This window comes from Pristis pectinata, chromosome 24, assembly GCF_009764475.1.
Source record: "Pristis pectinata isolate sPriPec2 chromosome 24, sPriPec2.1.pri, whole genome shotgun sequence".
Taxonomy (NCBI): Eukaryota; Metazoa; Chordata; class Chondrichthyes; order Rhinopristiformes; family Pristidae; genus Pristis; species Pristis pectinata.
This window is the reverse complement of record NC_067428.1, coordinates 21959001-21977321: the sequence shown is the minus strand read 5'-3', so window position 1 is coordinate 21977321 and position 18321 is coordinate 21959001. Positions and strand designations below refer to the sequence as shown.

The 18321-nt window shown below is 41.4% G+C and overlaps 1 protein-coding gene across 2 annotated transcripts in view; it reads right to left on the bottom strand.

The window, feature by feature from the left end:
• apc2 (APC regulator of WNT signaling pathway 2) overlaps positions 1–18321 on the bottom strand; it is a 163398-nt gene that overhangs the window by 30087 nt on the left and 114990 nt on the right. The window contains exon 1 of one of the 2 annotated variants that reach the window (XM_052037593.1): positions 10401–10701. The exons of the other annotated variant lie outside the window; for it this stretch is intronic. Within the exon in view, the coding sequence (XP_051893553.1) occupies positions 10401–10439 (39 nt within the window). The 5' untranslated portion in view covers positions 10440–10701. Of the gene's footprint in view, positions 1–10400; positions 10702–18321 lie in introns of those variants that run through there. 2 annotated transcript variants of the gene reach the window in all.

Sequence of the window (18321 nt, the reverse complement as noted above, 5' to 3'; positions counted from 1 at the left end):
TCCTCTGGGAGAAAGCAAGATCACTCCATGTCTGTGGCAAATGGGTGATCCCATATTTTGAACAGTTGTCCCTCATTCTAGATTCTGTCACAAGAGGAAGTACCCTCACCACTTTCACTCTATCAACACCCCTCGAAATCTTACAAGTTTCAATCAAACAAGTCTGTAGTTGCAAAAGTGACCAAAACTGGAGGAACACAGATTTGTTGGAGGGAACTTTAACCATTATTGTTTCTATTATATGGATAATTAGTGAAAATATAATTTTTAAAACTGAGTATCTTGTTGGGATTTGAATCTATCCAGAACACAATTTAAGCCAGTTTACAGATCACATCATAGTTAGTATCAAATGGAAGAAGAAGGAAGATGATTTTTTACAGGAAGAAAGGGTAAGAATGTTGAGTCTGTTCGGTCTGCTGAGTCTGTTCAGGGCCTATCCAACACACCTATAGACAACTGGTTATAAAAAAAATGGTGTGCTGGACGGGGATCAGGTCATCCTGCCTGTCCCTATAATGGCAAATGAAATATTCCATTTATCAGTTGATCAGAGGGTTGGATGAACTAATGTTAGCTGTAACCCATAGACAATAAATCCTGCTACATCCCTACAGTGTCCTTAATAAAGCCTATGTAAACCTACTTTTCTCATTGATGCTTTTAAAAAATATCTTTGATTTAGGTGTAGTCTTACATGGTACAATTTAATAATAGAAAAACCTCTACTTAGGCTCCAGAGAATAAAATAAAAATGAGGCATATCCTGGAGACTAAGTTGCAATTTTCTATTGCTGGGATACTTAAGCTGCAAAGTCTTAATGTTCTGATACACTTACTCATAGTTGTCATGGAGAACCCTTAGTTTTGAAAAGACTCAGTGTAATACTTGGAGCAAGCAATCCAAGCAATAAAATTCAATGATACCAATGCAGAATATTGTGCAGGACTGTTAGGTTATTGTTCATTCCCATGAAAAACCTAATTGTTATTCAAAGGCTCAATGAAGAAAGAATAATCTTGAAACAACAAAACCATGCCAACAATATGGTCCGTTACCATTTGAAGCATTCCAAGGCTCTTAATACGAGTATTATTGTTAAAAATAAAGAAAGACAATAAGCAATTAGTTTATGGAAAATAAAAAGTAAACATATAAAAATATCTACTTTAAATGAATTTTATTGTGTCAAGTTTTATCCTATAGCAATGTTTTATGTGTAATCCTATAGCAATTATTCACTGCAATTTATGATATCTAAGATTAATGACTAATTCAGAAAATGGAAATATGCAAGGCCAGAGAAATCGTTAGCATACATTGCAAATTCAAAAGCTTAAAAAATATGCACTATGCTGAAGGTCATATTCCTTAATAACTTTTCGCACTGACTGCCCAAGTCCTTTCTAAATTTGCCAACTAAATGTCAATAACAGTCTTAGAGAGATACAGCATGGAAACAGACCCTTTGGCCCACCAAGTCTGCATGAACCCTCAACAACCCATTTACACTAATCCTAATGAATCACATTTTTTATTCTCCCCATGTCCTCATCAAACTCTCCCTAGATCCTACCACTCACCTACACATGATGGACAATTTGCAGTGGCTTATTAAGCTACGAACCAGCATGTCTCTGGGAGGTGGGAGGAAACTGCAGCACCTGATCAAGACTTACACAGTCACATGAAGAACCTGACAACTCCGCACATACAGCACCCAAGGTCAGGATTGAACCCCGGTCTCTGGTACCGTGAGGCAATGGCTCTACGGGCTGCACCACGGTGCCACCCATGGAAGTCAAGATTATTTTGTCAGAGTAACTAATTAATTTCTAGGTATTAAGATCTCAGTAACCCCACTTGAATAAACAGTAAAAACACAATCATTACCAGTAATAAGGCAATTCTAGCTTCATGAGGGGAAATCTAGGCCATTTGGTTTTGCTGCAGATGAGATGCAGGAAGATCTGAAGACTAGCATTTGCAGAAGATAATTTAGTAAAAATATAATATATTTATGCTGTCAATACATTTTCCTTGCACTGCATCTATTGTAATATTGCCAATGGACAGATTTAGAATATTGTTTGGGAATTCAGTGGCCAAAAATCAGCACTTTAAGAGAGTGTGATGTGACACTGGGAGAAGGTTTTTCTGATTAGTAAGTTTATTGAGAATGAAAGTTTTCCCATATGATGTGATGTATGGCAGAAACAACTGCATCTTTCAAAATTAATTCAGATAAATAATGTGCCATGCTTTGTAATACCACTAAATGTCTTGGTAAATATGCTTACCATGTTTCTTCTCCCTATTACATACTGCATTAATAATTAGGTAAACTCAGACAAATCCTGCCAGTTATGGATTGAGGCTGTTGTATTGTAAAATCTGTTATATTTGTTGGCATATATGAATCTTGAATCTTTTCCTTCCCCCATGCCATTCCTTCAAGACAGGATCACATTCCAGCAGTACATCATGTTATTCCATTTACTTCAAAGCAAAATTGAATTCACATTCTTCTAATATAATTCCAACACAATAAATGTATTTATTCTACCACACAGGAACCACCAGTAAACTTGTATTACTTCTAACTGTCAGAACAAGGAGACAGAAACTCAGGGACGTGACTAGAAAATTTATATTTATTTTCAGGTCAATCAGTCTAATGCAGCCATTATACTCTAAGGACTATATTGTTTATATCCGAAGGAATAATTTTTCTTAATAAATCTTGTCCCCTGGGTTTGTGGCCTGGTGTGAAATTGGCCTCAGGTTTTTTTTCTCCCCTTGGCTTATAAGATATCACATGAGAGAGCATGATTCTGACACGTTGATAGATTGACTTAAGAGAATTAATCAACTTTAGTCTCTCTAGGGAAGAGATGTATTTTGAAAGGAAGAATTACAAGGCTAAATATTCCTCAAAAAATATGTACCTAAATGGGGCAGAGGAACAGAGGGCTGAGGGAAGATAAATACACAGATCACCAAAAGCAGCCCCTCAGAACACTCATCAACAAGAACCAGTAAGGCACTGGGGTTCATTTCGACTTTGATAAAAACAACATAAGGATAGAAATCTGACTGGACCATTGTTGGGTAAACAAAACAGACATACTACACCTGCTGTAACAAGAGAAAACGCTGGAAACTCTCAGCAGGTGAGGCAGCATCTGTGCAAGAGTTAACACTTCAGGTCAAAAGCCCTTTGTCAGAACTGTCCACCTGCTGAGTTACATTTCAAGGACTGTGAGAACTTGGGACACATCAATAGAGAACACCAGGCTGATATCAACAATGTCACTTTCAGCGCAGAATTACACAGGGAAACCTGACAAAACTGCTCTGTGAACATTGCCATTCAAGTTCTTGCTCTTTATGTGTTTTCTCTAAATCATGTGAGTGTGACTGCAAAGCTGTTCAAATGCCAAAAGAAAAATTCTAAACCCTGGTCTCTATTTTACAAAATGAATACACAGGACCTGAAGGGGGAAGAGGCAAGATTCCTTAGAATGCTGACAGGACTGAAAGATTATCAGAAAACGTTGAAGAATTTGGATCACTTCAGAGGTAACTTCATGGAGTTCTTCCATGAAGAACTCTCTTGACATAGAGAGGATGTTTCCATTTGCAAGTGGGACCATAACTGGGGCCATAAATTAAAGGTCATCACCCATGAATTGAGCAGAGGATTCAGAAGAACCTTTCCTTTTATTCAGTTTTTCAGGATCTGGGAGTCACTGGCAAGGCCATCGTTTATTGTCCCTCTCTCGAGAACATGTTGGTGAACCGCCTTCTTGAACCACTCCAGTCTGAACCACTCTGGTTCAGTACTCCCACAATCCTTTCGGAGAGGGAGTTTGAGGACTTAGTCCCAGCGAGAATGCAGGGATGGTGATGTATTTCTAAGTCAGGATGACATGTGACATGGAGGGGAACCTACAAGTGACGTTGTCTATTGCTCTTCTTGGTGGTAGAGGTTCCAAGTTTGAGTGGTAGCCTAGACCTAGTGTGTTTTGATGATACACTCTGTAGCCATGATTCACCAATAATGGAGGGGGTGAGGATGAAGACTGGTTGGAGTGGTGGATATATCTATCAAGCAGGCTACTCTACCCTGGATGGTACAAAGCTTCTTGAGTGTTATTGGAGCTACACTCATCCAGGCAAGTGAAGAGTATTCAATCATGTGTCTGATTTGTGTCTTGTACGTAACGAAAAAGCTTTGGGGTGTTAGCAGGTGAGCCACTTGTTGCAGGATGCCCTACTGTTGTAGCTATGTTATAGCTGGTCAATGGTGATCCTACCTCAGACATTAACAGTGGGGAACTCAGTGATGGTAATGCCATTGAATGTCAAGGGTAGGTGGTGAGACTCTCTTTTGTTGGTCACTGTCTGGCAATTTTGTGTTACTTGTCACTTATCACCCCATATCTGAAACAAGAAATGAACTGCTGGAAGATCTCAGCAGGTCAAGCAGCATCTATAAAGGCAAACGGACAGTTAACATTCCAGGTCAAGACCCTGCATCAGGACTGAGAGTGTAGTGGGAAGGTATCCAGCATATAGAAGTGAGAGGGAAGGATGAGAAAGGGGCTGGTAAATGCTAGGTGTACCTAGATGAAGCAGGGATAATGAGGAAATAGAGCCAGTTGGGGCAGGAGTGTTGAGACAAAGACTGGTCCGTGGAAACATAAGAAAAGAAAAAGAAAATTTTAGGCAGATGGAGCCAGGTGGGGAGGGGAGGGGAAGAGTAGACACAGAGGCTGGTAGGCAGTAGATGGAACCAAATAAGGGAGGCATGACGGATAGATGGAACCAGGTGGGCAAAGGGATAGGAAAGGTGAACCAAGGGAGAAGAAAGCCAGATAGATAGGTATGTGGATGAAACCAGATGGGAGATGGTGATGAGTTTAGGTGTGACCCCATATCTGAGTGTTGTCTATGTCTTGCCGAATATAAGAGATGACTGCTTCATTTGCTGAAGAGTTGCACGTGCAATTGAACATTGGGCAATGGTCAGTGAACATCCCTATGTCTGCCTTTATGATGGAAGGAAGATCACAGATGAAGCAGCTGAAGATGGTTCGGCCTAGGGCACTGCCCTGAGGAACTCCTGCAGTGATGTTCTGGGGCTGGGATTATTGATCTTCAACAATCTTCCTCTGTGGAGATATGACTCCAATCATTGGAATATTTTCCCTTTGATGCCCATTGACCTATTTTATCAGGGCTTGTCTATGCCACACTGATGTCAGGGACAGTCAGTCTCATCTCAACTCTGGAATACAGCTCATTGGTCCATGTTTGGAACAAGACTGTGATGAAGTCAGTACCCAAGTAACTAAAGCCAAAGTGGGCCTTTGTGAGCAGGTTACTGATGGGTAGATGATTGCACTGTTGACGACACCTCCCAGCTGATTAAGGGTAGACTGATTGGGTGGTATTTAGTTGGATTGGATTTGTCCTGTTTCTTGTCACTGTATTGGAACAGCTTGGTTGGAGGCACAGCTGGCTCCGGGGCACAGCTCTCCAATACTATAGCTGGTGTATTGCCTGGTCCCACAGCCTTTGATGTATCCAGCACTCTCAATATTTCTTGTTATCTTCTGGAATAAATCAATTTGGCTGAAGACTGGTTTCTCTAGAAGCCAAGACAGATAATCCCACTTCTGGGTGAACATGGTTGCAAATGCTTCATCCTTGTCTTTAGCACTCCTACGTGGTAGGTCCTGTCATTGTTGAGGTTGGAGATATTCTTTGAGTCTCCTCCTCCCATTAGTTGTCCATCTGTATTCCTGACTTGATGCAGAAGGACTGCAGAGTTTTGATGTGATCTTTTGTCAGTGAGCTTGCTTGGGTGTATTACATGTTGGTTTTTGTAATTTAGCAGATATGTGGGCCTGCCTTTCTTTAACCAGAAAGCAGTTAGACTATGGAACTCACTACCGCAGAGGGTAACTAATGGAAATAGAATTCATGGGGAAGCTCTCTGAAAGGTGGGGTTTGATGAATCAAAGGAGAAAAGCTCATCTGGACCTCAAATACTGGCATGGATCATTTTAATCAAATAACTTTATGAGGAGCCAGAATTTATTATTCGGCATGAGAGCATAAACATTTATACAGAGGAAGAATTGCCCTCAACCATCAGTGCTGACCAGAGTGTTTACTAACCACAGCAAGCAATAGGTGATTGTTGTGTTGAATCTCATTCAACAGGACCAGGATATTCAATCCAACAGACCTATGAGGTATGTAATCCACATGAATCTTCTCCCACCCCAATCAATACCTTTCGAGTCCTTTTCACTTCATTTGCTTATCCCTTTAAGGATGTTTGTGTTATTGGCCCTGACCACGTCATGTGACAGCAGGCAATGTAATCTGACCACTCCCTCGGTAAAGAAGAATCTGATGAGTTGAGCCTTCAGGGCCAACAGGGTCCTGGACCGTTGGGGTCCAGAAGGAGTCAGGTTGTGTTGCATATGGGAAAATGCTACTTTTACCATAGCCTCTCATAATCCAACATCGCTTTCCAACAGAGCAACTGAACCTGCTGCTAGCATGTGATTCCCACAAGAGCTCACATTGCACCGCCACATGGAGGTCCACACTTCTGATTTCAGTTGACCGTGCAGAGATTATGTATTTGCATTTGACTCTTGTTTTTTGCCATAAAAAGACCTCGGGGTCACTTTTGAAGCTTGTGTCTGTGAACTTTCCATAATGACTTCAAATCACAACAGTGTTCAGAGGTCGATCGTAGAAAATTCTTTTCCTTCTTGCCTTAGATTTCTGCTTGTATCTAAGCACAAAATACACTATTTTTCAGAAAGCTTTAATCTAGTCACAAGCAAGCTGGACATCAAGTAACATTTCAAGATCTTCTTAAGAAATTCTGATGCAAAGTATCCTACCTAAAGAACCACTCAATTCACAGCTTTGCTGTTTATTGCACTGAGTAAGTTTTGCACTGAATTTGAAACCAAACCCTTTCTGTTCAGATGTACATACTGTGCAGGGATGAGAGGGTCAGTGAAGCACACTCCAAGAAAGCAAGTGGAACTTAGCAAGCCACTCGGCTGAAGGGCAGGAAATACTACCTATGACACCCACATCCCAGGGATGAATGTCATGTGTAGGAATTGTGCTTGAGAGGTCACAGGGAGATAGCTTTCATTCCATGTTATGCTCCAGATGGCTGAACTCAGTCAAGGCAGTATTGGACTCAATGATGCTGTCAGGAAAATCAGTAAATGTTATTTCTTATATGGCTTATATCATCTTCGAGTTTGCTGTAAGCTTTTCCACAAGCAAAATGTTTGTCCCCTAAGTTTGCCAACTAGCTGAATTTTAATTGGCCCAACTGAAATTGTTGGTTTAAGTTTAGGTGAAATTGAAGTAATAACTATTTTAATTTTTGGTTGAGACCAGACAAAAGTGACCTGGTGGTTCTAAAAACCTGACTGGTTCACAATCACCCTTCAAGATGGGAATCTCCCATCCTTACAAAATCTGGTCCATATGTGACTCCTGTTCCTTCCTCCATATGGTGGACTCTAAATACCATTAGACATGATCCAGGGAGCCATGCTGCTGTAATTAACAAATAATCACTATGAAGTAGTCCACTGCCAACCTTATGAAGAGGAACATGGTGGTGGAGTGATTAAGGTACAGGACTACTGCCAGACTTCTGGACCATTGATCCAAAGCCATGACTTGGACTCCCACCAGCTGAGAAAGTAAAGTTCAACTAATTAAGTAAATCTGAAATTAAAGCTGGCTTCAGCAAATAGTGAGTATGTAGCAATTGGACTGTTGTAAAAACCATCTGATTCACTAGAAAATTTGGTCTGACTCCAGACCCACCAATGTAGTTGACTCTTAACTTTCTCTTCAGTACAGGAACAATTAGGGATGGACAACAAATCATCACCAGTGGCAACCACAGAGAACAATAGGAAAAAATTGGCAATAGATGCATCAGACGCATTCTGGGAATAAAAGTACTGTGATGGAAGTAGTGAGGTGGGGCATAGTACCTATAGGCAAGTGTAAACCAGCAATTCAGTATATGGAAGCCAGTCTGTTGAAACAGCAACAACAGTGAGACTCTACTTACAAATGGCTCTTGAGTTCCCCAACTATCTATGCATTTGTTCTAGTGGTTAAACTGAATGATTCAAAGCAATGAGCTCACTTCTTGGCGGGCAAGTGTGAGGGGCAGGATCTGTTCCATAGATTCTGTTGTTTTACTTGGTGTGTCCATTAATGTCAAAAGAAGAGCATGTACTGTGACTCTCAAATGAAGGAGGTGGAATTATTACAAGAAGAAATCTTAGAAAGTGGACTAGGTACCTCATGTTGAAGGATGTATGTGTGGTCATACCAATCAACAAAAGTGCCAAGCTTCCAATTTGTATTGGTGCATTCGAACTCAGCCACTGATGTGATAATGGATACAGATACAATCTGTCTCGGAACCCATGTGCTTATTTTAGTTCAGCAGGTCAGGCAGCATCTGTGGAGGTTTTTTTCTCCAAAGATGCTGCGTGACCTGCTGAGTTCCTCCAGTATCTTGTTTTTTTTCATCTAGATTCCAGTATCTGCAGTCCTTTGTTTCTCTGCTCATTTTAGGTGCTGCTCTTGATCACAATGTACTGTCATGGTGAATGGATGAGGAAGGAGTTAGGTTTGTGCGGGATGCCCCTATTGCTAAACAGCCAATTTGCTCTTAGTACATGTGAAGATTGCTAATAAGAGTCTGATAAAACCAGCCTTAGAATCAGACCTTTACAGAGAAAAAAAAGATAACAGTTAGATCAGACATATTTCTAGGTTAATTGGTTTAAGATGAGAGGGGAAAGATTTAAAGGGGACATGAGGGGCAAATTTTTCACACAGAGGATGGTGCGTGTATGGGACAAGAGGAAGTGATAGAGGTGGGTAAAATTACAACATTTAAAAGACATTTGGACAGGTACATGGATAGGAAAGGCTTAGAGGGATCTGGGCCAAATGCAGGCAAACGGGACTAACTAGAGAAGGCAGCTTTGTTGCCACAGACAAGGTGGACTAAAGGGCTTGTTTCAGTGTTGTGTGACTCTAATTCTGTGAGCTGCCAGTCTCTGCTCTATATTCTGGGGAGTTGCCAACTACTTCCAAGGTGCTTCTCTTTAACGAAGGAGTAGGAACCGGATAATGGGGAATACCTTTGTTACCGAGCCATGTCTGTCCGTGGGAGACTTAGGCTCAAAATGGGTAATGGCCAGTGGGTCACCTGCCCATCTTCTAGTGCAGCACATGACTCCAATATGTGTCCCAGGAGGAAATTAGCTTTAATAATGAGAAAAGGGAGAAAGAAAAATAACTTTTTTTTCTCAAAAGGGTTATTTTTAAAAATAAGGCATTAAGTGGCATTTTAAAAATAGGGTGTTAAAAGGCTGGATTGGAATCATTTTCACAGATCATTGGTTAAAATTTATTTGATTTTTATTATGAATGATAAACTGTGGTAAGCAGTGTACATTGTAAAACACATTCAAGATGGTGCTAATGTGCAGAGGATGACAGCATGCCGTGGTTTCTAGATTTATTAGACAATAGGCTGAGACTGAAAGCGCTGAAAGCAAAAAGACTTGAAAAACAGATAGAATTATGCTGTGCCAAATCTGAATCAAGCATTTTAATGTGTTTTAATACAGCAAAAGATAGCATTGTGCATTTTGTGGAGAGGAAATTGATTGATTTCCACATTCAGGCTCTGTCTGTGTGTGTGTGTGTGTGTCTGTCTGTCTGTCCGTCTGTGTGTGTGTGTGTGTGTGTGTGCGTGCGTGTGTGTGTGTGTGTGTGTGTGTGCACGCGCACACGCGTGCGCATGCGTTTGTGTGTTTTAAAAGCAAAATAGAAAGGAGACATAAATGAATAAAATGATTGCTGCACAATACTTAAATATTAACATGGAGAGACACATGTTTCCTCATCATCCATCACAGAGAGAACCCTTTGCATTTGACAAGATCTTTTTCACTAATGAAAAATAACATTAAGCAGATATCGTTGCCTGAGGGTAATGGTGATATTGTAGCAGCAACCCAATTTTGGCATAGGTTGCAAGCTGAATAATAATAATTTTTGACAATAGGTAACATTTAGATGATGCATTTCATCAGGAATACAGAACTACATGAGGATACATTAATGGCAAAGGGTAATTGTTGAAAATGTTGATGGCTTCACAAAGAAAATGTAAGAGAAAAATCACAGACGAACGCCAGTCACTGGAATAGCTCACAGCTCCAGTCAAACCCTGCTTATTAGTATGCGGCTTCTGATGCATGTATGGTCCACCCTGGAGAGCTGTATAATTTGAAACTCCTACCTGACTCCCCTCATGGGAGCATGGAATAGATTCCGACATCCCCTGTCCCAGTTTTCATCACCATGTGACCCTGTTCCTTTCAGCCTTCAAGCTGAGCATCTCCCTACCAAGCCATGAACTCCAGTCATTGCAGCAATAGCACAACTATCCAGCTTCCAAAAGACAGAATGCAACACTGCTCCTTTTGAGGAATTCAGCGTCTCTCCGTGCTCCCCAAGATTGGCAGGGAAGGGGGTAACATAAAACCCCATCCGTTGACTAAGCACAAGATTGCAGGACTTGGTAGAAATTTTCACTGAGATTCCTTGATCACTTGCTCCAGTGCACAGTCCCTCACTAATCTGACAACGCTTCAGACGAGAGCTAAAGAGAGAGAGAGAGAGAGAAGCGTAGCCACTGCCTGCTTGCTGCCTCCCTTATGTCATCTCCAGCACCCAATCACAACCCAAGCAGTTAATCTTTTCACAACCAGCAACCTAGCAACACAGGGTAAAAAATCAGAGTCTGTGAAAGGGGTCTTAAAGGGGCATTTTTCCTGACCATTTGTATTATTAATTAATCTCTTTTTTGCACATTTTCAACTGGTATTCTCTTCAATACTAACAATCCTTTGTTGCTTTTAAACCCTGTGTTTATTTCCCCTTGGTGAATTCCACCCAACATCAGTCTTATTCTTGCTTTGTTCAATAATGAGTGTTTAAAATTTGCATTCATGGGAATGGAGCTGTTCATTCTTTCCAGTGGAGGAAAGGAATACAGAACCTTAACAAAAGGAAAACATTACATTCAGTAAGAGCACTAAAGTCCTGCAGGTGTTGGACATTTCCCTGCTTTTATTCTCTTGGCAGATTATTTTTCTGTGCAACACTGAAGGACTGAACATCCTGCTTTTGTGTCAACACAGTGCAGAATTATTTTTATTGCTGGTTTGTGTGGAGGTACCTTACAAAGGAGTGCCAGGCAGGGAGTATTCCATCATTTCTGATAAATATTTTAAGTTAATTCTTTCCTTGTGTTTCTCCTCATTTGTTTTGGAAAAGGCACTCATGCTGGGTTGTTCCATGTTCGACATTTCCTCATGACATACAAGGAGGCCATTTGACCCATTGAGCTTGTGCCAGCTCACAGAGTAATCCCATTGCCCACTAATTTTCTCTGTAATCTGTTCTCCCCACATTCCCATCAATTCTAACACACAGCTACACCAGAGGCAATTCACAGTGGTTAATTAACCTACCAAGCAGCATGTCCTTGGGGTGTGGGAGGAAACCGGAGCACCCGGGGGAAATCCAGATGGTGACAGGGAGAACGTGCAAACTCCACACAGGCAGCACTGGAGGTCAGGATTGAACCTGGGTCACTATGCTGCCCTATAGTTCAAGTTATGGTTCAGAGGAGATGGTCACCCTCCATTACATGATCGAGTGACCGTACCTCATGGTTAGTCCTGACACCAAATGAAAACAAATTATTTAAACATGCAAGTTGACACGGCTAAGAGTGAAAATCAAAACGCAGATGCTAAAATCTGAAACAAAAATGAGAAGCACTGGTGATACTCAGCAAGTCAGGCCAATTAGTGGGAAGAGAAACAGACTTAATATTTCAAGTCGAAGACCCTTCATGAGAAACATTAACTCTGTTTCTCTTCCCACAGATGCGGCCTGACCTGTTGAGCATTTTTAGCATTTTCTGTTTTTATTTTAGCTAAGGCTGATCTATTTCTCACCCAACAATATTCCTTTAAAGCTCAGGAAGGTTCAGAAGAGGATCAAAAGAGCTGGATGACTACTTCTTTCCTTTAACGAAGGGGGAAAGAGGCCACTGGAACTTAGTTTTTGCACAAGGCTAGGAAACACCATCCTCACCAAATCCCAGAGCCTCTTGAAATATCTGGGCAAATGTTTCTAACTCTTGCCCTGAGCCATGTGCATTTTTTTTAGCCCAAACATCAGGAGAAATAACAGCATTGCATAGGACACCTCCCTTAGATTCTCAGGCTGACTGGGGGGTGGGAGCACAAAGTCATGGCTTTGCCCCACAAAAGATGTGGCCCTGAAGTTGGATGGAGTTTCTTGCAGGAATATTGGTTGGGAACTCATTTACATCATGCACTCTGTAGGATTCCCAAGACAGAGGCTGATAGCCTTTCCTTCCCACTCCACCACCAGCTATCCTGAGGTAACTGTGGTCAGCAGCCAGAGGGAGGTGATCTCAGAGGCCCTTCAGGCTTTACCAGAGGCAAGCATGAACTGCTGACATACCTAGGCCAGGATTGGAGCGGCAAATTTTAGATGTTGTGCTTTCATCCACAGCCCTATCACAGCACCTCCAAAGAAAGATTCATATTTCTAATGCATTCTTCACTATTCAAAACAATCTAGAACTAAACAAATTTATAAACAATGCTAGTAAAATAATTCCACTTAAACGCTGAAGTTTTCAGTCTTGTTATTTCCCTCATTTTTTCTTTAATACTCCCTCACAAATAAGGAGGTATTGCTTCTGCAGTGATTGCCTGCAGTGTAGTGGGTTGCCTACAGTTGCATTCATGGCTATAAAAACTTTACAAGTTGTGATAACACTTCATTGAAAGGATAAACAAATCACTATCATTCATATCTGCAATGTGTAAATGACTCAGAAATAGTTTATTTACAGTTTTTCAATCACCTTTCCTGTTCCTTGGGTCTCCACAACCCACTTCCCTGCACAGTCCCCAATCAAAATCGTGGGAGGTGTCCTACTCCTGGAACTCTGCCAGCACCTCCTGGTTTCCTCCTTCCACCACTGACTAGCTCATGCCTTTAGCTGGATGGGCCCTAAGCCTTCCCCTACACATCTCCTACTCCCTATTGCCTCCTTAAGTTGCTACTTAAAATGGTCTTCTTTGACTACAGGATGTTGTGTTGCCCGCCCTACTGTTTCCTAACCTGCTTCAATATCAAGTCTGTTTCTCATAAAATTGGCAAATGAAGCAGCTTTGTGGTATTTAACTATGACAAAGGCACTTCATAAATTCTGAATGGAAAACACGATGATGCTGGAGGAACTCAGCAGGCCAGGCAGCATCCGTGGAGAAAAGCACGTTTCGGGTCAGGACACTTCTTCATAAATTCTGTTCTTGTTGCTTCTGCACACCCAGCTGCAAGGAGTGACTCGATTTCTTGGAAGTTTCCCTCTTTTTGGAAGAGTATTTCACATCTGGAGACTTCTGCCATGGCCCTCCAGTACAATTTTTGAACTTTACAGACCTGTTTTTCTCTGAACAGATTCAAAGCACTCCCTGTGATCCCACCATGCAGACAAGAAATTTAGGCTGAATGAAAATAAAAAGTACTGCAGATGCTGGACATCTGAAATCAAATAGAAAATGCTGGAAATATTCAACAGGCCAGGCAGCATCTGAGGAAGAAGAAACAGAGATAATGTTTCAGGCTGAAGGCCTTTCTTCTTTGACCTGAAATGATGTATTTCTAATTCCACTGATGCTGCCTGATCTTCTGAATGTTTCCAGCATTTTCTGAAGAAATTCTTGTTGGCAACCTCACTGGAGCTAAAGAAGCAGAGAAGCAAAATATCAAAGGACAGGACAACAAAGTTTGTTATAGAGTCATAGAGCACTGAAGGAGGCCCTTCACCCCACTGTGTCCACACTGATCACTGTACTTATCCATATAAATTCATTTACTCACATTTGATCTGTAGTCTTCTATGCCTGGGCAATTCAAGTACTTGCCTTAAATATTGTGAGTGTAGTTTGTCATTCACAAAATTTCTGGTCTTCATTTGGGTACAATGAGATGGGGAATGGGGAGCAATTGAGCCATCGCAAGCCAAAGAACCCACGAGGCCCAGAAGAGTTCAAACATCTATTGGAAACACTGGATCTTCATTAAGAATCACATTGGGAACTGGAGAGAGCAGAACTTCCTCCCGCTCTATCATCCAAAAGCTGTCTATAAATGATCTACCCATGCTATGACCTCCATTTACGCCCGCCTACTGAATTAACCAGGGTTCGGTTGCAAAAGGTTCTGGGCTCATAATCCTACTCCTGAGTACAAGAACCCAGGTTGACAATCCACTGAGGGATTTCAGAATTATTGAAGATGCTGTCTTTTGAATGGGGTTCTTAGACCTAACGCTGTCTGCACCCTCAGATGAATTTAAAATTTCCCAATATTACTATTTCTCTACATCAAAATTTCACAGATGTGTAAGGAAGTCAATCCTGGTCAATGTTTTTCCCTTAACAAATTCACTGTAAAGCAGACAATCTGGACATTGTTTCATTTCTGATGCAGAAGCTTGGAAATTGGTTTCCACAATTCCTACAGTTAAAAAAATATTTAAAATTTGCTCTGAAGCATTTCTTCAATATTCTGAGATTGTGAAAGGCACTATAAAAATGCCAAGTCTGTCTTTCTTATAAAATGAGCTTCATCCTATCCCTGAAGACATATTGTAACAATTCTAATGTGAAAAATACCCTTTTATTAGGCATAATTTGACCTACTGGAAATTCTCCAATGCACAGTGTCACAAAACTTTGATTTTGATCTGGCCAAGATCTCAAGGGTCAAAGAGGGGGTCATTTATTTTAAATATTTTTGGCAGGCACAGACGCTGGTACCTCGACCCCTTCAGGGTGAGGGGATGACTGATCTGGTCAATGTGGCCGCTGAGGGATGTTACTGTGGACACCCAGCAGCCCAATGTGGCTGACTCACTTCGGACAGGGCTGAATGGAATTGTAAGAACCAATGCTGAAGCTTTAGTTCCCAGTACATAGGCCTCAGATAGTTCCATTTCTGTAGGGACCCAGGCACCAATTTCCCCCAGTGTTCTGATTACTCAGTGAAGGAAGATTGATGCCAGAATAATTTTGAAGGGGAAGCCACCTCAGTGCTTTATCCTCCTTGTGATGACATATATATTCTGTGGGATGAATAAATGTTTTCCTCAACCCAGACCTTTTTCACGATGGCCCAATTATTTTGAATAGTGTCTAAAAGATCAAAGTCTATAAAAGATCAAAGATAATAGATCCAAAAAATCTAAAATCCTTGCAAGTTTGTTTTAGCCTTTTTCCCAGCCACTACCCAACCCATTTCATTGTAATAAAGAATTCGAGGCAACTTAACACCAGAAAGTCTCTAAGTAGCAAATTGTGTCTGTATTTGGTCCGACTCTTTCACATTTAGTATTAGTGCTTTTTATTGCTCTTTTTTTTGTTTCTGGTTGTTGATGTGCATCTCTTGCCTGAATTAGTCACCTTCATTTTGGAAAAGTTCCAAAATCCTGTTTACAAACAGTTAATTCTTTTGAACTAATATTCTGGGAGAATTCAATGAAATCCAAACCCACGGATGGAAAAGGCGTGATCCAAACATGCACATATACAAGTGAAACAATTGAAACCACTTCTTCAGGGAGATTCATTTTTGTCAGTACAGATTCATTCAACCCTTCCATGCAGAACTACAGCTCAACCATTAGCTCACTGGAGCAAACACATACATTGTTGCAATTATTAGCAATTCAAATTACTCCAGCAATTCAATCCAGCATCATAAACGAAAGAAGCAGCAAATTCCTACTCTGTAACATCAAATGTAATGATCACTACTGTTATTATTCTACACAGATGCAGATCCTTCTGAAAGACACAACATGGCTTGCCTCGCTGCTAAGACCTGTTCTATGTTAACCAGTACAAGAAAATGGTGGTCAGATGTGGGTCTTTCACTTCAGCAACCTCCCAATTCTTGCTGCTTTTCCTCAAACTAGTGCAGTGCTTGGGGAGCACAGTTAGTTCCCTGAAACCCCAGCAGTTTGCCAGGTTTGCTGACAAGTGGTACACTGTTCAGTTTAAGTGCTGGGGTTGGGGGGGGGGGGGGGGTGGTTAAAGCAGTTTTCTAATCCATCGCAGGCTTCCACTTAATATGTATTTTGCCAGCTTAACATACAGCCTTAGTGCTCTGGAGGACAGGGGTCAATAACACTCCAAAGCAATTTGCTGCAATCTGATATAAATAATCAGGAAATGCACACTATTTTGCCCTCTCAGTATTAGTGCTTGGAAACCTCAGGTTTTTAGGTAACATACCAATAACATTTATGTGTCCCATTGGCGCTTATTCTACAAGAAGAGGTCACTGTACTTTTGAGGAGTTTTTGAGATGTGTCCAGGAGAGCTTTTTAACACAGCATGTTGATAGACCAATGAGGGAAGGAGCATTACTGAGTTGGTCTATTATTGTCACATGAATGGAGGTACAGTGAAAAACTTTGTATTGCATGCCATCCATATAGATCGTTTCGTCACATCAGTGCATTGAGGTAGTACAAGTGAAAACAATAACAGAATGCAGAATATAGTGTTACAGTTACAGAGAAAGTGCAGTGCAGGCAGACAATAAGGTGCAAGGCCATAACGAGGTAGATTGTGAGGTCAAGAGTCCAGTTTATCATACTAGGGGACCATTCAATAGTCTTATAACAGCGGGATAGAAGCTGTCCTTGGGCCTGGTGGAACGTGCTTTCAGGCTTTTGTATCTTCTTCCCAATGGGAGAGGGGAGAAGAGAGAATGTCTGGGGTGGGTGGGGTCTTTGATTATGTTATCTTTATTATATTACTATATTGTATTGCAGCAACACCTCTGCCATGACTATCCTCAACACTGGTGCCCCACAAGGCTGCGTCTTCAGCCCCCACTCTACTCCCTATATACTTACAACTGCGTGGCCAGATTCTGCTCTAACTCCATCTACAAGTTTGCAGACAATACCATCGTAATGGGCCGTATTTCAAATAATGATGAGTCAGAGTTCAGGAAGGAGATAGAGAGCCTAGTGATATGATGTCATGATAACAACCTTTCCCTCAATGTCAGGAAACAAAAGAGCTGGTCATTGACTTCAGGACGGGGGACAGTGCACATGATCCTGTTTACATAACGTGCTGAGGTCGAGAGGGTTGAGAGCTTCAAGTTGCTAGGAGTGAACATCACCAATAGCCTGTCCTGGTCCAACCACATTGATGCCATGTCCAAGAATGCTCACCAGCACCTCTATTTTGTCAGGAGGCTAAAGAAATTTGAGTTGTCCCCTTTGACATGTCTCTATAGAACTCTGGTTAGGTTGCATTTAGAGTATTGTGTGCAATTCTGGTCGCCTCACTATAGGAAGGATGTTGATGCTTTGGAGAGGGTGCAGAGGAGGTTTACTAGGATGCTGCCTGGATTAGAGGGCATGTGCTATCAGGAGAGGCTGGACAAACTTGGGCTCTTTTCTCTGGAGCGGCGGAGGCTGAGGGGTGATCTGTTGGAAGGATAAACAATCATTTGAAAAGGCAGGGACTAACCAGAGACAGCCAACATGGCTTTGTCAAGGGCAGATCCTGTCTAACCAATTTGTTTGAATTCTTTGAAGATGTAACAATTTCTATTGATAAGAGCTGGGCAGTAGGTGTGATTTACATGGTCTTTAGTAAAGCCTTTGACAAGGTCCCACAAGGGAGATTGGTTTAAAAGCTTAGGGCTCATGGGATCAAGTGCAAGTTGGCAAACTGGATCCAAAATTAGTTTGGCAATGGAAGACAGCGGGTGATGGTAGAGGGTTGTTTTTGTGATTGGATGCCTGTGATTAGTGGTGCACCACAAGGGTTGGTGCTGGGACCCTTGTTGTTTGTAATAAACAAAAATGACTTGGGTGTGGATGTGGGAGGCAAGTTCAGTAAGTTTGCAGACATCATGAAGAATGGCAGAGTCGTTGATAGCATGAAAGTTAGTCTTAGGCTGCAGAGAGATATTGATGTTTTGGTGAAATGGCTGAGAAATGGCAGATGGAGTTTAATTTTGACAAATGTGAGGTAATGCATTTTGAGAGCACTAATGAGGCTAGGACATACACCATG